Source organism: Hyperolius riggenbachi, chromosome 6 (genome assembly GCF_040937935.1).
Source record: "Hyperolius riggenbachi isolate aHypRig1 chromosome 6, aHypRig1.pri, whole genome shotgun sequence".
Lineage (NCBI taxonomy): Eukaryota > Metazoa > Chordata > Amphibia > Anura > Hyperoliidae > Hyperolius > Hyperolius riggenbachi.
The window spans coordinates 50,784,590-50,802,767 of NC_090651.1; the positions used below are offsets into that span (position 1 = coordinate 50,784,590).

The 18,178-nt window shown below is 46.6% G+C and overlaps 1 protein-coding gene across 17 annotated transcripts in view; it reads right to left on the reverse strand.

Annotated features, from left to right (window-relative positions):
- LRRC7 (leucine rich repeat containing 7) overlaps nucleotides 1–18,178 on the reverse strand; it is a 503,433-nt gene that overhangs the window by 122,008 nt on the left and 363,247 nt on the right. For all 17 annotated transcript variants that reach the window (XR_011021947.1, XR_011021946.1, XM_068239239.1 and 14 more), the window contains 2 exons: nucleotides 9,066–9,135; nucleotides 7,500–7,599 (listed from right to left, as the gene is read on the reverse strand). Coding sequence is in view for 15 of the 17 variants with exons in the window: in XM_068239239.1 (XP_068095340.1) it covers nucleotides 7,500–7,599; nucleotides 9,066–9,135 (170 nt within the window). In the remaining 2 variants the exon portion in view is untranslated. The remainder of the gene's footprint in view (nucleotides 1–7,499; nucleotides 7,600–9,065; nucleotides 9,136–18,178) is intronic.

The following is an 18,178-nucleotide window of genomic DNA, read 5'->3' on the forward strand; positions in this document are numbered from 1 at the left end:
CGACATGAGCGACGGGCGACAGTTCGGGGTGCGCGCGCGTGCGACGGCCCATACTCACGGGCGACCTGTCGCCGCAACACGCGCGCGCCGCGTGTTGCGGCGACAAAAGTCCCTCGTGAGTATGGGCCATTATGGCCCGTACTCACGGGCTGCAGAAGTGGCCTGTCGCCAGCACACGTGAGCCTCCTCCCCCCGCCGGAAGCTCCATTTAACTTTCAATCGCATGGCGACATGAGCGACGAGCAACAGTTCGGGGTGCGCGCGCGTGCGACGGCCCATACTCACGGGCGACCTGTCGCCGCAACACGCGCGTGCCGCGTGTTGAGGCGACAAAAGTCCCTCGTGAGTATGGGCCATTACAAATAGATTCTGCTTTGATTACCCCTCTAAAATCCTTTGGGATTCTCAAGAAAACAAGGCGGGGGAAGAGGGGAGGACGTGCAGGCACCCATAAATCAAAGCCAAAGCAATCATCACATATCTATAAATCAGCTGTATCAGTAAAGGACCCAGATAACAGAGACAGCTGCCACACTCCTGATTACAACCCCCAGCCAGGAGCTAGGAACACAGACCTCAAAGTTAAGGCAAACAACATTAAAGCAGTACTCTGCAATGCCAGGTCCATAAACAACAAAACAGCAGTTATTCATGATCTAATAGAGGCTTCAGATCTAGCTTTAATTACAGAGACATGGTTGGATCAGAACTCAGGACCCACTCTCGCAGCTGCGGTACCAGACAATTACTCAGTTTTACACTGTGAAAGGCAAAACCGCAAGGGCGGAGGATTAGCTCTGTGCTTCAAATCCAGTTTGAATATTAAACCCCTTGCTGTAGCCCCCACCCACTCTTTTGAATGTCTAGCAGCCCAGCTCTCAGCTGGAAAAAAAATAAACATACTGCTTGTCTACCGACCCCCTGACGCTGGCTCAGCTTTTCTCAAGGAAATAGCAGAACTTGTATCTTGCATAACACTGAAACACCCTAGGTGGATAATTCTTGGAGACTTTAACGCACGGGTCGATACACACTCTTCCCAATTTGGAACTAAGCTACATCTCTCCATGAATGAACTGGGCTTCTCTCAAGCCGTCAACCTTCCTACCCACAAAAAAGGACACACTTTGGACCTCATTTTCCATTCAGAACTCCTAATATCCAATGTGGAAATTGATCCAGTAGTTTGGTCAAACCACCACACTGTCCACTTCTCCTTTACAGCACCGGCTACAAAACACCAAGTGAAAGAACTAATAAAATATCGTTCCGTGAAAGGTTTGACACCCCAACACCTTCAGAACAGCCTCAATCTAGGTGGACTGACAGATCACAACTTCGGCCTTGAATCCATGGTCCTTAAATATAACCACGATGTCTCAGCCGCTTTTGACGCCATAGCTCCCTTAAAGATTAAACGTTCCGCACCATTACATCATGCTCGCTGGTTTGACAACTCTATAAAGGAACTAAAGAAACAGGGACGCAACTGGAACGAAGGTGGCGCAAACATCAGTCTCCTGATGACAAACTTTCCCTAATTGCTCACCTGAAAAAATATCAAACGATGATTAACAAAAATAAGTCCTTATTCCTGTCTCACGAAATTGCAAATGCAGCCAACAGACCTGCCCAACTCTTCCGCACGGTTGACAGTCTCTGCAATCCATCTTGCAGGAAATCCAGCATCAGACCTTCACAGGAACTGTGCGAGAAATTTGCCAACTTCTTCTCAGACAAAGTCTCCTCCATACGATCTGCCATTCAATTCACAGCCCCAGAAACCCATGCAGAGCCATATAACAGGTGCAAAAATAGCCTACCACCATGGTCTGATTTTAAGGTAATCACTGAAAAAGACATCTTGGATATCCTCTCAAACCTTCGCCAGACTACCTGCGATCTGGATCCTGGCCCCACTAAGTTCATGTTGAAATGCCCTGAACTATTTACACCGGCATTCCACAAAATAGTCAACGGCTCCTTACAAGAAGGGTGGTTTCCCTCTACTCTGAAAGAAGCAATCGTCAGGCCTGTACTCAAGAAACCATCCTTAGACCCAGATGCTCTAAACAGCTACAGACCTGTCTCAAACCTCCCCTTTCTGGGAAAAGTTATTGAAAAGGCTGTCTACCTCCAACTTGAAGCCAGGCTCTCCAGAAACAACATCCTTGACCCTCTTCAATCTGGTTTCAGGAAATATCACAGCTGTGAAACAGCCCTCACCCAGATTTGCAATGATCTGCTCATTGCAAGAGACAAGGGTCAATGTTCCATCCTGATTTTGCTCGACCTCTCAGCGGCTTTTGACACAGTCGATCATGAAATCTTACTCAACAGGCTACAAGAGTACTGTGGCATAGATGGCATTGTTCTCCGGTGGTTCAACTCCTTCCTGGCTGGCAGAACACAAAGGGTAGCCTTAGGGCCCTTCCTCTCCAACCCAGTACCACTAAAATACGGTGTACCTCAGGGCGCAATATTATCCCCTTTACTGTTCACCATATACATGCTGCCACTTGGAGAAATCATACAAAAATATGGCCTGACATATCATTGCTATGCTGATGACACCCAGCTATATTTGTCATTCAAACCTGACGTCACAGACCCTACTCCACAAATAAACGCATGCTTAGCTGAGCTTCAGGAGTGGATGAATAATAATTGGCTAAAACTTAATGCTGACAAAACTGAGGTTCTTGTTATCGAGGGCCAGGGCTCAACAGCAAAGCAGCTCCAGTCTCAACCAACACCGCTAAGGATAGGGAGCTCAGACCTGAACAACTCAGACTGTGTGCGCAGCCTGGGAGTACTGATTGATGGGAAATTAAGCTTCAGGAATCAAATCTCAGCTGTTGTGAAACATTCCTTCTTTCACCTAAGGAATATTGCAAGGATTAAACACCTAATTCCTTCAGAGGATCTTCCAACCCTAGTTCATGCCTTCGTCACATCAAGGTTAGACTACTGCAACGTCCTCTACACAGGCCTGCATAAGAAAGACTTACGCCGCCTGCAATTAGTACAGAATGCCGCCGCAAGGCTGTTAACGAGCCAACCCCGCCATTGCCACATAACACCAACCCTGAGCTCACTCCACTGGCTACCGATAAAATGGAGAATTCTGTTTAAGATTGGCTTACTGACATTCAAATCCTTGCACAATCTGGGCCCTGGATACCTGAAGGACTTGTTGCAACTACATCACACCCCCCACAATCTTAGATCAAAAGGACGTAACACCTTGGTCACCCCCAGAGTCCACCTCAAAACCTTTGGAGACAGAGCCTTTTGTCATGCTGCCCCTACACTTTGGAACTCCCTGCCATACCCAATCAGGACAGCCCCATCCCTGGAAACATTTAAGTCTAAACTGAAAACCTACCTTTTCAGTCTGGCTTTCATGAACATCTGACTATCTCCTCTGTAACACAACCCAGCCTGAAACCCTGTATTAATCTGAGACACAGCTATGTGCTTTGAGTCCTATGGGAGAAAAGCGCTTTACAAATGTTATTGTATTATTGTATTAACGTTTTAGAGTGGCCCAGCCGGAGTCCTGACTTGAATCCAATTGAGGATCTGTGGAGGGAGCTAAAAATCAGGGTAATGGCAAGAAGACTCTCCAACCTAAAAGATTTGGAGCCCATTGCTAAAGATGAATGGGCAAAAATACCTGTGGAGACGTGCAAAAAGCTGGTCTGCAATTATAGGAAAAGTTTGTTTGCTGTAATAGCAAATAAAGGCTTTTCTATTGATTGATTGATTGAGAAGGGTATGAATAATTTTGGACTGGACACTTTTTGCTCAAACGTAAATAAAAGCTGAGAAATGTGTTTTTTCCATAATAATGCCTCTTGTACATCGTCTTATTATCTTCTGGGAGACACCTGTGTCCTCTCCGTCAAAAAGTAACTTTAAGTCAAAATTTGACAGGGGGTATGAATAATTATGGGCAGCACTGTAGTATGTTAGTAACTAAGCAAGTTGAGTGATTGGCCCAAAATGACGGCGCTGTGGTCCCGCTCGCGAGACCATTGGCGCTAGTAACTAAGCGGGCAGCTGTGATTGACAAGGCTGCACAGCACTCAGCAGCAGCTAAGCCGGGAGCCTCTCTCCTTCAGTTCTCCGTGGGATCCGCTCTTGCACAATCTGCAGTCTGCCTGATAGCGCAGATGAAGCCACACTAGCAGTTACTGGTGGCAGCAGACCTCTTCAGGAATGAGCTTCTACATGTCTGGGGACACAGGAGGATGGTTCGTGATTGCAGTATGCACGTTTGCGATCATGATGTGTGGGGACAGTGGTCTGAATTGTTGTATTCGGACCATAAGACGTACTGACTCCCCCCCTTCACACATTTGGCGGAGAAAAAGTGCGTCTTATGGTCCAAAAAATTAGGGAACTGTTCCAGCAAGTTCTGCTCGCTAATACTCTACAATGCCCAGGTGAGGGGGACACCTGGGGAGGCACAGGTGTGCCCTGTGTGTTTCGCGCACAGAGGAATGATGCCTCACATGCCTCTGCCTTTATCCGGCCCTAAGCACACCCATTGGCCCAAAGGCTCTTGCTGTTGGGAGTGGCAGGTGACTGGAGTCCCATAACTGCTAAATCAAAAACCTTTCCCCACCTTTCATCGTGATCCGATAAGACCTGGGTGAGGGTTGCCAGCCCTTGCCATCTTTTTGTAGTAACTCCAGGTTTGTAAGATTACACATGTTCCCTAGCACAGAGATGCCTTAGTAAATCAGGTCCATAATCTGGTAAGAATATTCTATAGATGTAAACAGAAGCATGGAAGGCTTTTTAAAAGTCCCCAGCAGAGCAGAATGTCCAAGAAAAATCAATACGTCCATTAACTTGTATTCCCTCCTGTGCTCACAGCTCAGTTCCAGGCAGAAGTCCAAAAGAGCATTCAGAGCCGAGAGTCACATTAAGAACACCAGCTCCATGCTTACAGTGATGGGATACTGCGGGAAACAATCAGAGCAGGATCATTCTCAAGCAACCCAGGCAGTTGCCCAGTACCTGGTGGGTGTCCAAGAGGAACATTAGTATCTGATGTGCTCACTTCTTGTTTGCTCCAGAATATTGTAAAAACAATTTTCCGAAAACCATGCTATTGCTTTACTGTTCCTGAGTCTTCAGTAGTCTAGACTGGAGCTTCTCCCCTTCGATCATCTGATCCTAATTATTTTCTCTAATGCTAAATCCCCTCCACAAGCCTAGCCCTAGCCTCCACCCAGTGCTAAATCTCCTTCCCAAGCCTAGCCCTAGCCTCCACCCAGTGCTAAATCCCCTCCTCAAGCCTAGCTCTAACCTCCACCCAGTGCTAAATCCCCTCCTCAAGCCAAGCCCTAACCTCCACCCAGTGCTAAATCCCCTCCTCAAGCCTAGCCCTAACCTCCACCCAGTGCTAAATCCCCTCCTCAAGCCTAGCCCTAGCCTCCACACAGTGCTAAATCCCCTCCTCAAACCTAGCCCTAGCCTGCTGCACCCAGTGCTAAATCCCTTCAAGCCTAGCCCTAGCCTCCACTCAGTGCTAAATTCCCTTCCCAAGCCTAGCCCTAGCCTCCACCCAGTGATAAATCCCTTTCCCAAGCCTAGCCCTAGCCTCCACCCAGTGCTAAATTCCCTTCCCAAGCCTAGCCCTAGCCTCCACCCAGTGATAAATCCCCTTCCCAAGCCTAGCCCTAGCCTCCACCCAGTGCTAAATCCCTTTCCCAAGCCTAGCCCTAGCCTGCACACAGTGCTAAATCCCCTTCCCAAGCCTAGCCCTAGCCTCCACCCAGTGCTAAATCCCTTTCCCAAGCCTAGCCCTAGCCTCCACCCAGTGATAAATCCCCTTCCCAAGCCTAGCCCTAGCCTCCACCCAGTGCTAAATCCCTTTCCCAAGCCTAGCCCTAGCCTCCATCCAGTGCTAAATCCCTTTCCCAAGCCTAGCCCTAGCCTCCATCCAGTGCTAAATCCCTTTCCCAAGCCTAGCTCTAGCCTCCACCCAGTGATAAATCCCCTTCCCAAGCCTAGCCCTAGCCTCCACCCAGTGCTAAATCCCTTTCCCAAGCCTAGCCCTAGCCTCCACCCAGTGCTAAATCCCTTTCCCAAGCCTAGCCCTAGCCTCCACCCAGTGATAAATCCCCTTCCCAAGCCTAGCCCTAGCCTCCACCCAGTGCTAAATCCCTTTCCCAAGCCTAGCCCTAGCCTCCATCCAGTGCTAAATCCCTTTCCCAAGCCTAGCCCTAGCCTCCATCCAGTGCTAAATCCCTTTCCCAAGCCTAGCCCTAGCCTCCATCAAGTGCTAAATCCCTTTCCCAAGCCTAGCCCTAGCCTCCACCCAGTGCTAAATCCCTTTCCCAAGCTTAGCCCTAGCCTCCACCCAGTGCTAAATCCCTTTCCCAAGCCTAGCCCTAGCCTCCATCCAGTGCTAAATCCCTTTCCCAAACCTAGCCCTAGCCTCCACCCAGTGCTAAATCCCTTTCCCAAGCCTAGCCCTAGCCTCCACCCAGTGCTAAATCCCTTTCCCAAGCCTAGCCCTAGCCTCCACCCAGTGCTAAATCCCCTTCCCAAGCCTAGCTCTAACCTACACACAGTGCTAAAATACCTCCCCAAGCCTAGCCCTAGCCTCCATCCAGTGCTAAATCCCTTTCCCAAGCCTAGCCCTAGCCTCCACCCAGTGCTAAATCCCTTTCCCAAGCCTAGCCCTAGCCTCCACCCAGTGCTAAATCCCTTTCCCAAGCCTAGCCCTAGCCTCCACCCAGTGCTAAATCCCTTTCCCAAGCCTAGCCCTAGCCTCCACCCAGTGCTTAATCCCCTCCTCAAGCCTAGCCCTAGCCTCCACCCAGGGCTAAGTCTTCTCCTCTAGCCTAGCCCTAGCCTCCACCCAGGGATAAATCCCCTCCTCTGCCAGGCCCTAGACATCTGCTTAAATTGCCTTGTGGATGATCCAGCTCTGAACCTGCGCACATTTACATGGACAAATGACAGAAGTGTTTATATCACCTGCTAACTGCTCCTGTGAGACTGTCAGCAGTTGGAAGGTAGTGGCACACAATCAGCATGGACAGTGGTATGGCGCTTGCCCTGTGCAGGCATATCTAAGCGGGCAGCAGATGCTTGCAACATGTTACATGCGGTGCTTTTCCTCTGCACAGTAATTCCAACATGTGTCAACTGCTGGCACTTGGGGTTCCTGGGACATCAGCGGTTGTCCTGTGAAGGGGACTGTTTTGTTATTCTTTATAACCTGCCCCTCCCACTCTAGCGACTAAAAATAGCTGCTTTGTATAGCGACCATATATACTGTTGTTTTATGATGGAGAATTGCAGTAATGATTGTAAAGATGAGTCGTCCAGTGGTACGTTCTTCTCTTATATGATTTGGCTGTTTTTGGCTTCTTCCAGGCAACACTTGTTATTCATATATAACTTGACCATCAGTAGAGTAAAAAAACAACAGTTTTTAAAAATAAAAGCCATAAAGTGACCGATATGTTTACCCTCGTCACCACGTGGCTGCTGGGGGAACATGTAGTTGGTCAGTACCCTCTGCTTCGTTTCCGGGTGCGCCTCCGTCTGGAGAGGGATAAGTGCTTTGGACTGCAAGAAAAAGGTTCAAAGCAATTAAGTTGTACAGTGAGAGCTTAATTACATTGCAGAAAAGTACTATGAGCAACAGCAACCAATCAGGTTTCATTTCACTGAAGTGATGCTAGTGAGGCCCCGTTTACACTAGCAGGCTAAACCTGTGTTGCATTCTCTTATTTTGCAGGAAGGGGCCACAAAAGCAATGAAAGTCTACGGAGACGTTCACTCTTATTGCGGTCCCTTGTGGTGCGCTGAAAGAGTCTGATCTGATGCAAGGGCAACAGTGCGTTACCGCAAGCACCCAGCTTAACGCACAATGATTGGGGTAATGTAAGTCTATGGGCGATGCATGTCGTGTAAACGATGGAGCGCGGTGCACATGTGAGGACCTACAGGAATCTCAGTGACGTATTTCCTGCCCAGCAGGAAGTATGTCACTGAGTGGGGGCGGCGCTATGCATATGGCCTGTCGGCGCTCTCTGCTGCATGGTCATATGTTGGGCATTTTTTGTGTTGCGGTGGGATGTGGCAGAAGCATCACTTCCCCACCGCAACACAAAAAATAGACGTAAAACTGTCCTGAATGGTAAATTCTGCCCTCAGCAGCATACTGTATGTGTCAATGGGCTGCAGCAGTACTCAAGATTTCTGAAATGAACTATAGATTATGAGAGTGACTAAACTCCTGGCTTGCCAACCTAATAGCCACTAACAACCAGCTTGCAACTGCCTGGAAAACTGCTACATGCATTTTCTAGGCGTTTACATAATTGCCTGTGTAAACAAGACCTTACCTAAATCAAGCCAAATCAATTTTGTTCATTTTGGACAAAGCTTAGAAATGTTGTGATGTGATGTCTCCACCCCCAACTAGGAGACTTTTTTCACTTTCAGTCCCAGGGACCTGCATTGGTTTAATATGAAAAGGGATGAGTTTTCAAATGAAAATCTCTGTTCCTCCTGATTCTGAAGGGAAAGACATTGTAAATGTGGGACATAGAGAGTGTTAATTAACCCTTGCCACAGCGCTCCACATTGTGTTCCATTACTCTGATATATCCTCCTTCTGGCTGTGAAGGTTTAAGTATCGTAGTGATGGGATGTGGCTTGCAGCACAGCAGCCAGAGGTGGCAACAAGGATGAGTTAACCCCCTCCACCGCGGCTCACATGTATACAGGTTCTGTTTCTGTTCCCACTCGGGAAGGCGGAACAGAATTTTTCATCCCTAAGTATGAAATGAGAAATGGCAGTTCGAGGTCAAGGTAGCCACTTGGGTATGACAGTGATAGTCATTCTTTAAACTGACCAATACACTAAACAAGATGGCTGCCTGTTCTGTCTATGTGTGGCATACATGTGCCTAGAGCAAATGCAGTAACCCACCGCAACTAGATTAGAAGATTAACCGTTATCAATTGCAATGAGTTGCTGCATTTGCAGAAGTCTTTATAATAAAGTAAAATCGACATTTTGTTACCTGATTGTCAGAAAGCCACAGAGCAGCAAGTTCTTTAAGTTTCGTAAAGCTGAAGGGCAAATTTTTTAACCTGAAAAAGACAAAACCTGACTTAATTATGCATAAACATTGTACAGGCTTAAATACAACACACAGCAGGTGGATATACAGTAAGGTTGTAACGAATGGTGGAGCACAGAGAGGATCTGATTACCGGTGATCTGCAGTATCACTGGGAATACAGATGTATACCAGATTATAAGTGATCTGCAGTATCACCGATAATCCGATATACCAGCTAACCTCTGTACTAGAGTAGAGTTTAGTGTTTGGTGTAACAGTAACACTAAGAGGACTGAGCCTCAGTGCACTGGGGAGTACTGCACGGCTTCCTTCCGAAGACCTGAACTCTCCAAGGCAGGAGGAGTCAGGCTGCGAGTAGGAAGGTAAGTCTGAGAGTGACACTCAGGAGAAAGTGTCACTAACAGGACGGGGAACCGCCTCCAATAGTGAGGTTGGTTCTCGAGGTCAGACAAGCCAGATCGTAACACACGGACAGATAAAGTACAAATTCAGAAGGCAGAGGCGGAGTCTAGGTACAGGCAGAGTTCGGCAACAGGGTATCAGAAATATCGAGGTACAAGATCAAGAGGCAGAAGCAGAGTCTAAGGACGAGCCGGGGTTCGGCAACAGAGTATCAGAATAGCAAGGTACAAGATCAGAATACAAGAGGATGGTCAGGCAGGCAGAAGGTCATAACAGATAATCACAATCAAACTAGTACTTTAAGCTATCAACAGAATCTAGCTAAGTGTAGGATTACAGCTCCAGCTGGTCCCGGCACACTTAAGGATCTGACTACGGGTCTGAGTGCTCCCACGTATGTGTTCGCAACGTCAGACAAAGAGCAAGTGAACAGCCAGCAGTATATATATACACACAAGGACCTCTCCAGGACCTCCCTAATTGCTGGACCAATGAGAGTAGTGGAAAATGTCAGCTGACCCGCCTGGTCAGCTGACTCCCTTCTGGCTGTTATTTAAGCTCTGCCTCTGTGCGCGCGCGCGTGTCACTCTGAATCTAGGTGGACTATCAGTCCCAGCCACACCAGTACTGTTTTGCAATGTATCCAGTGAACCGAGTGCGGGAGCCGCCTCCAATGCGGATTCCGCCGTTACCAATGCGGATTCCGCCGTTACCAATGCGGATTCCGCCGCTCTGCCTATGCGGCATGCAGCGTTTTTTCCGCATTGTGACGCCATGCTGGACGCGGAAACAGCCGCCTCACCTTGAGAGGCAGCGGCTTTTCCGCGTTTCATCACAAAGGTATTTGAAAATGCTCCAGTTTTGTAACCTTAAAGGACACCCAAGGCGAATATAAACAAATGAAATAAACAATTGTATCTATCTCCCTTCTCCTACAAATGATTTTTTAAGATATTCCACAGTTTTAATGTATGTTTAAATCTACTTTTTAAGTTTTAACTGTTTTATTGTTTTTGCTCAATGACACATTCATTGAAGTATGCCAGAGCTAAAATCTATGAACTATTGACCCTTTTTATCTCTTTCCTGCTCTCAGAAGCCATTTTCTGCTAGGAAAATGTTTTAGAGTTGGAATTTCTTATCAGTGAGGGTCACACTGTAGTCACTTCCTGTCTGAGTCAGCCACTTACATACCTGATATTTAACTCTTTCAGGCAGAGAAAGAAAAAAGAACACAGCATAGTTATTTGTGTGCTAGGCACTGTGCATACCCATGTCTATCTCATCATGTCACATGTCACTTCGGGTATCCTTTAAGTAGGTCTCTCCCCCAGTATAGGTAGCCAGATGTGCTTTCAGTATTAGTTAAGCCCCCCTCCTCAGCATTGATAACCAGATGAGCCTCCCCAGTATAAATAGCGAGATTAGCATGCTTCAATTTGCATTGGCTGAGTGAGAGGGGCACTAGAGGAGGCTCAGACACACCCTCTAGGTTCTGCATCCAGAGGCTGTTGCCTCCTGAGCCTCTGCCTTGGCCCAGCCCTGTATACAAGGAAAGAAGAATCTATATTGCTAATGATGGCCAGTTTGCCCACCAATTTGTTGCCTAAAGGTTTATTCCTACTGTACTTTTAGCGATCCAGTTCGCGCGCGTTAAAATGTGTGTGAATTGCAATGGATTCTGGACATAGTGATTAATACAAAGCCTGCATGCAACGAGTTAGAATAGCATGATCTGATACAACGCAGAGATGTCAACATGCCCATAAAATTGTATGGACAACTAATTAACTGTGAACTAGGCTTAAGGTGGCCATACACTAACACGATTTCCTGCCGATAGACAGCAGATTTGATCACTGTGATTAATCTGCTGTGAAATCGATAACGCAAATGCGAACTGATTGACCGATTTCCATCCCAAATCAATCGATTCTGTCGATCTGCTGAGGCGGAAAATTTTGCTTGATCGCCGGCGGGTGGGGAGTGCATTGTTAGCGGCGCTCGATGCGGCGACGACCGATGCAGCAATACATCACCTGCCCACCGTCGTGAGTCCCCGGGTTCCTGCAGTCTCTCACTTCTTCTGTCCTCTTCTCTTCATTTCCTGTCCTGTGAGAAAGCGAAGTTCAGACAATAGAGGGCGCGCTGCTGTTTGAACTTTCTACTTGTGACAGGACATGACAGGAAGTGAAGCGAAGATGGAGTACGCTGGAAGAAATGAGACTGCGGGGACACGGGGACTCGCGCCGGCGGACAGGTGATGTATTGCAGCTGGCAAGGGGCGGCAAGGCAGTGACAGTTCCACATGTTGTGGATCGACTTCATACTGAAATCAATTCAAAATCTGTTTGCAGAGTATGGGCAGCCTTAGGGGCGGTACTCCCCCAATGTTAGTACCAATAAAATTAGTGCTGTTTTGTGAATCAGGGCCCCTATCTGATGAATTATCTCTCTTTATCTGTTTTATCTCTTTATTTACCCCCCTCATAATGCAGGAGAAAAATAAATAAGGTGACATAACTACGTTTTATAAATCAACCCCTATATGTGTTGTAGTGCAGTGTTTTTTCCAAATGTACTGTTGCATTTATGTTTGTGTGATCCTGTGCTCGACCCATTTGAGGGCTGGAATACACAGCGGCTGTCCCGTGCCGTATACTGTTGTATTAATGTACGACCACATGGACTCCCTGATGGGAACGATGCGTATGGTCTCTTCTAAAACACAAGACTGGAAGCAATGTTTTCTATGGCCATTGGTTTCTATGGCCATTGGTTTCCTTCAGCCATTACCCAGGAGGCCCGCTAATCTAGTTTTTTGCTTTTAAAATTACCGCATTAGTCTGCCTCATGCATAAAACAGGTAGAAGGGAAATATCCTCGAAACAAACTATTAGGTTTCCACATTCATGTTCTGAGAAATTACAGCTGGCAGTAACTGCTTGCTGTAGGCAACATATATACTATCCTCCATTTTTTTTTAATAATACACCTTGTGGAGAACAAGCACAATAGGGATAATAAACACAATGAGAACAGTATAGCAACCGAGCCAGAATAAGCAATAATATTCCATATGATTAGGAATACATATAGCGCTACATACAGATAAACATCCTACTAACATATGGTAATAATCCTGTCTAGTTAGAAAAATGTAATCTACAGTGAGTAATCCATTAATTATTTCATAGTCCATATGTTCTGAGCTTATATTGGAACGTCACTATTAACCTCCTGAGCGTTACGCCGCTCAGGTGGTTCTACAGTTTTATATTCCCCCTTGAATAATTTCTGATCCAATGGCTGTAATAACTTTAGTAGCACTAGGCTAGCTAGTCTATGTGGCTGGCACTCCCCGATCGCCGCTGGTCCCCCTATGCAGCCAGTTTATACGTTACCCCCCCCCAGCGATTGGCACAGCCTCCCCGCACAGCTCCGCTCTTCGCTATGGGGAGGATCATACATGACGTCACTGACGTCATGACATCATGCACAGACCCGATCCTCCCCGGAGAGAAGACCAGAGTTGTGCGGGGAGGCTGTGCCAATCGCTAGAGCCGAGGGGGTTAACGTATAAACTGGCTGCATCGGATGATCGGCGGTGATCAGGGGGTGCCGGCCACATAGACTAGCTAGCCTAGTGCTAGGTAAATTTATTACAGGCATTGGATCAGAACATTTTTTCTTAGGGAACTTGTAAAGCCAGAGAGCGGTATGCCCGACACAGTGTTAACAAATATAAGAAGAAAAAAGCCAGCTTTTGCTATATACATTTGTAACTGCATTGCTTTGCTTACATCCCTGTCAAAAAAGACACAGCAAACGTATTATTTTTATTATATATTTTAACAACAGTGGCGTCTGGTGCCAGCAGTGGCGTCTGGTGCCATTATGAAGTCACCACGGGTGCCTGCTGTAGTGGCTCTATAACCTCGAAGATGCCAGTATGCGAAACTGATTGGGTTGGAGTTACATGGCACAAGACAGGTTACTCGCAACCCGGAATTCTTACATAGAGCGCACTTTAAAGAAGAACTTCAGCCTAAACAAACATACTGTCATTAACTTACGTTAGTTAATTAAAATAGATAGGTAATATAATCTCTTATCCACCCTGTTTTAAAAGAACAGGCAAATGTTTGAGATTTTATGGGGGAAGCCATCTTTTTGGTTGAAACTAGGTGACAGGGAGCAGGGAGATTTCCTGGGGATCGTGTTTCAGTGCTATAGAAGCGCTAAACGCGATCGTGGGAAAATCATTGCAGTGTTCAGTGATTTTTCTGCGTGAAATTGCGGAAAAATCACTCCCGCACCGGCGTTTTGCACTTTCAGGTGTGAATGGGGCCTTATACTACATGGGACAATACTACAGAGGATCCTGTGGAGTCCAGCCAGCCTGCACACATTATTATTATTATTTAGTATTTATATCGCACTGACATTTTCCGCAGCGCTGTAGGGTCTTTATAAAACATTTCAGACCCTAAAATCAGGAAAAAATCATGTCGCCAGAGTCTCTGGCCAGCAGCCCCAGCACTCACTCACCTCCCTGGGCTGCAGTGCTGCAATTTTACCTCCATCCTCTGGTTGGCGCTGTAACTCTGTGGTGAGATCGATGACGACGATCTCACCAGAGTGATTCAGAGCCTTGGAGGACAGGAAGGAGAACGGCTACGGACCTCTGGATCCCCCGGGAGGTTAATAAAAATGCCTACTGTGCGCTATACTCTGCATAGAGCTCCCGGTGGCTAGCCCGAGCGTAGCTCGGGATTACCGCCGGGGAGGTTAATACACAAATATTGAGTACACTTGACAAATATATATGCATCCAAAGGTACTCTGAATAATATTATTATTATTCCCAATGGGAAGTTCTCAGCCAACACTGCCTGCCATGAATGGGTACATGCTGTAATAATGCTGAGAAACACTTCTCTAGGTCATCAGTCACTCTGACCACCAGCTCCACATATGTCTACTCTCCAGTTATCATTGCGAAAGACTGCAGTGAATAGCTTACTCTTCAGGTGCCCAGCTACATCTATAAACAGCCAGGTGTTTTGGGTTAATCCTTCATTCCCCTTTATGCTCAGCTGTAGAGAGCATTGTTTGGCTAAATGCTAATTGCATGAACATAATTAGAGCACACATGCCATGCATGCTTCAGTTGATTGCCTCATAGATGATGCTTCACCGTGAGAGTCCTCAAGGTGGTGGGGAGTCATTGCTAGGCTACAAGTGGGATGTGAGTGTTGAACCATTTGAACTCATGGTTGCTGACATTATGTGGCCAACAGAGCTCTTTTGGTCTTACAGCATTTGTAGGCCTGTGCCTAGGCCAACACTTAGGGCCCGTTCACACTGCACGCGTTTCCATATGCGTTTTGGAAACGCGTGCGGGGGGGCCGACATGCAGGACATCAGACATTGCATAGAGTGCAATGTCTGATGTTCACACAGCATGCGTTCCGGACCTGTGCGGTCCGGGAACGCATGCTGCACGCAGATTTTACAAAAACGCGCGGCTGTCCCATTCACTTTTCAGTGATGGGATCAGCCACGCAACGCATACGAACGCGGATGGCGTGCGTTCGTACGCGTTGCGGTCCGCATGCGTTGCGGTCTGCACTTTGTAGTCTGAACGGGCCCTTAGGCGACAGCATAGTTCTAAAAACCTAAGCATTGTGGCAGGGCTGATTCTGTGCATAGGTTGTCCAGGCAAGGGCCTGGATCACCCTCTAGTGTACAGGATGAAATACTCCACCATCTGTTTTAAAGCAGACCTGAACTCTGAGAGAACAGAATCCATGAACAAGAATTTAACTTCATCCCAATCAGAAGCTGATACCCCCTTTTACATCAGAAATCTATTCTTTTTCACAAACAGATAATCAGGGGGCCTGTATGGCTGATATTGTGGTGAAACCCCTCCCACAGAAAACTGTGAGGACCATGGTCCTTGCAGTTTCCTGTCTGTGAACCTCGTTGCATTGTGGGAAATAGCTGTTTACAGCTGTCCAACTGTCAAAAAAGCAAGCAGCATCTCCTTCCACTGACATCACCTTCCAGCTGTAAAAATGTCACCATGTGATAAATGTCAGAATGTAAATCAAGGAGAGGAAAGATTTTACAATGAGCAAACGCTGCAAATCCTAAACTAAATCTGCACGGTTTCTATTTCCTGATTCATGGAAGCAGACATACTGTTTAGAGCTTGTGCTTTCAAATGGGCTTATCTGCTTACCTGTCATAGGCTGTCATGTGACACAGGGGAGGATCAAATAACAACTAGCGATTAGACACAAATAAGGGGGAATTACACAGGCTAAACTCTTTAGATACATACAGGTTGCATTTCTGTTATGTTTTCCTTGTGTCTTGTGCAAGAGTTCAGGTCCACTTTAAAAGATAAGCAACAGCATAATAACCTTTAGGCTAGATTCACACTTAGATGTTAAAGAAAAAAAGAGAGAGACCGCTACACTCACATGTATGACCAAAAGGGAGCAGGGAAATCAAATGCCAAAGTCCACGAGCAACCAGAAAAATCCCGCTGCACCAGTTGGTTGGGTGAAATAGAAAATCCTTTATTAAATCTGTTAATCCATCATCAGTATGGCAATAAAAAAGCTCACGCGTATCGGAGCATAAGGTGGCTCCTTAATCAAAGCTTGCATACAAGAAAGTGTTCACAGGTTATATAGTACATCAGGTCACACCCCTAGGGGTGTGAGCTCTAGTCTTAAAGATACAGACAACACAATGTTTGTTAAAAGGTGATGCATGTCACCGTAATGCGTATATGAAAGATCCTTACTTAAAAACAAGTACACACAGCAAGACATCATGACAACCTACAAAAAATCTGCCCAGTATAGATAGTTATTGACATATTGTATCTATTAGATAATACCCATCGTTATTTGTCATAAAATGTATTTAGATCTAGTCTGGAATTTAATCCTAAGGGGGAACGTGTGCCCAATTTCCAGATCCAGAAAGCTTCTCGCCTTAGAAGTCTCCCATAGATGTCACCTCCCCTCAAAGAACATGACACCCTTTCTATCCCATGGAACCTAAAGCTCGACATATTTCCCAAATGGGCATGAAAAAAATGTTTTGAAACGCTCGAGGCACGGGTAATATATGCAGCGTTCTTGAGACATCTCCCGGCCCCATGGTAATGTTCAGAAATTCTCTGGCGGAGAGGACGGGTGGTACATCCCACATACTGCATCCCACACTCCACACATATAACCAGATATACAACATTATGAGTGTGACAATTAATATACTGTCTAATGTCATAACTGGTATGTCTGGAGAGTGAGACGACCTCCCTTGTTTGTTCATGAACATTACAGAACCTACATGTGCTGTAGCCACATCTGTAAGAGCCTAAGTACCTCAGCCAAGTGGGTCTGGGTCTATCAGCACTTTGGAATAAGCTAGGGGAGAGCTTGGCGCCCAAGGTGGGAGCGCGTCGTGAGGAAAACCCACAACCCTCCGCCAATACAGCTTGTAGTTTTGGATCTGAGTGAAGGACAGGCAAGTATTTTTTAATGGTCTTAACAATCTGGGTGTATTCCAGACTATATGAAGTAACAAAGTTAACACCCTTGTTTAATTGTCTGTTCCCACAGCCAGATCCAGAGGCCAGTAGATCGGATCTAGTTTTACATAAAACCCGATCCCTAGTCTCCAAAACTAAAGCATCCTGATATCCTCGATCCCTAAGTCTGGATTGTACCAGGTCCAATTCTTGTTTAATGCTATTGGGATCTGAGCAGTTCCTTGCCGCTCTAATCATTTCTCCATATGGAATAGATCTTAGAGTGTGTCTTGGGTGGCAACTTGTGGCTAAAAGCAAAGAATTGCCCGCACATTCCTTCCTAAAAGTTCTGGTCAATATTTCCCCCGTCGTGGCACAGCCAGTTAGATGTAGATCTAAAAAATCCACATCCGTGGCGTTGTAGGACATCGTAAAGGATAAATTTAGATCGTTGTCGTTGCAATACGACAGAAATTTGGATACGTCCTCCTCAGGTCCCCTCCAAACCAGCAGCAGATCATCTATATATCTAGCGTACCAAAAAATGGACTCAGAAAAGGGATTGGACTCCCCAAAGATGCGGAGCTCCTCCCACCATCCCATGTACAAATTTGCCAGGGATGGGGAGAACTTGGCTCCCATAGAAGCTCCGCATCTTTGGAGATAGTACACCCCATCAAACATAAAATAATTTCGGCTAAGTAGATGATCTACCGCTAGAAGGAGGAAGTCACAAGCAGTGGACGTAAATGATCCGTATTTTCTAATATGAAAGTCTAGGGCTTTGAGGGCCAATTTGTGGGGAATTGAGGAGTATAAGGAAGCTACGTCCATTGTAACCCAAATAGAAGATTGGTCCCAATGTAAGGGTTCTAGACTAGATAGCAGATGGGTCGTATCACGCAAGAAGCCAGGTAAGCGGCGCACCAAAGGCTGGAGACACCCATCCACCCACTGGCCCAGACGCTCTCCCAGTGAGCCAATCCCAGCCACAATGGGACGGCCCCTGGGAGAAACATCTGCTTTGTGGATCTTAGGTAGGTGGTGAAAAATAGGTACAATGGGTGCCTCCACCAGAAGGTACTCCCGC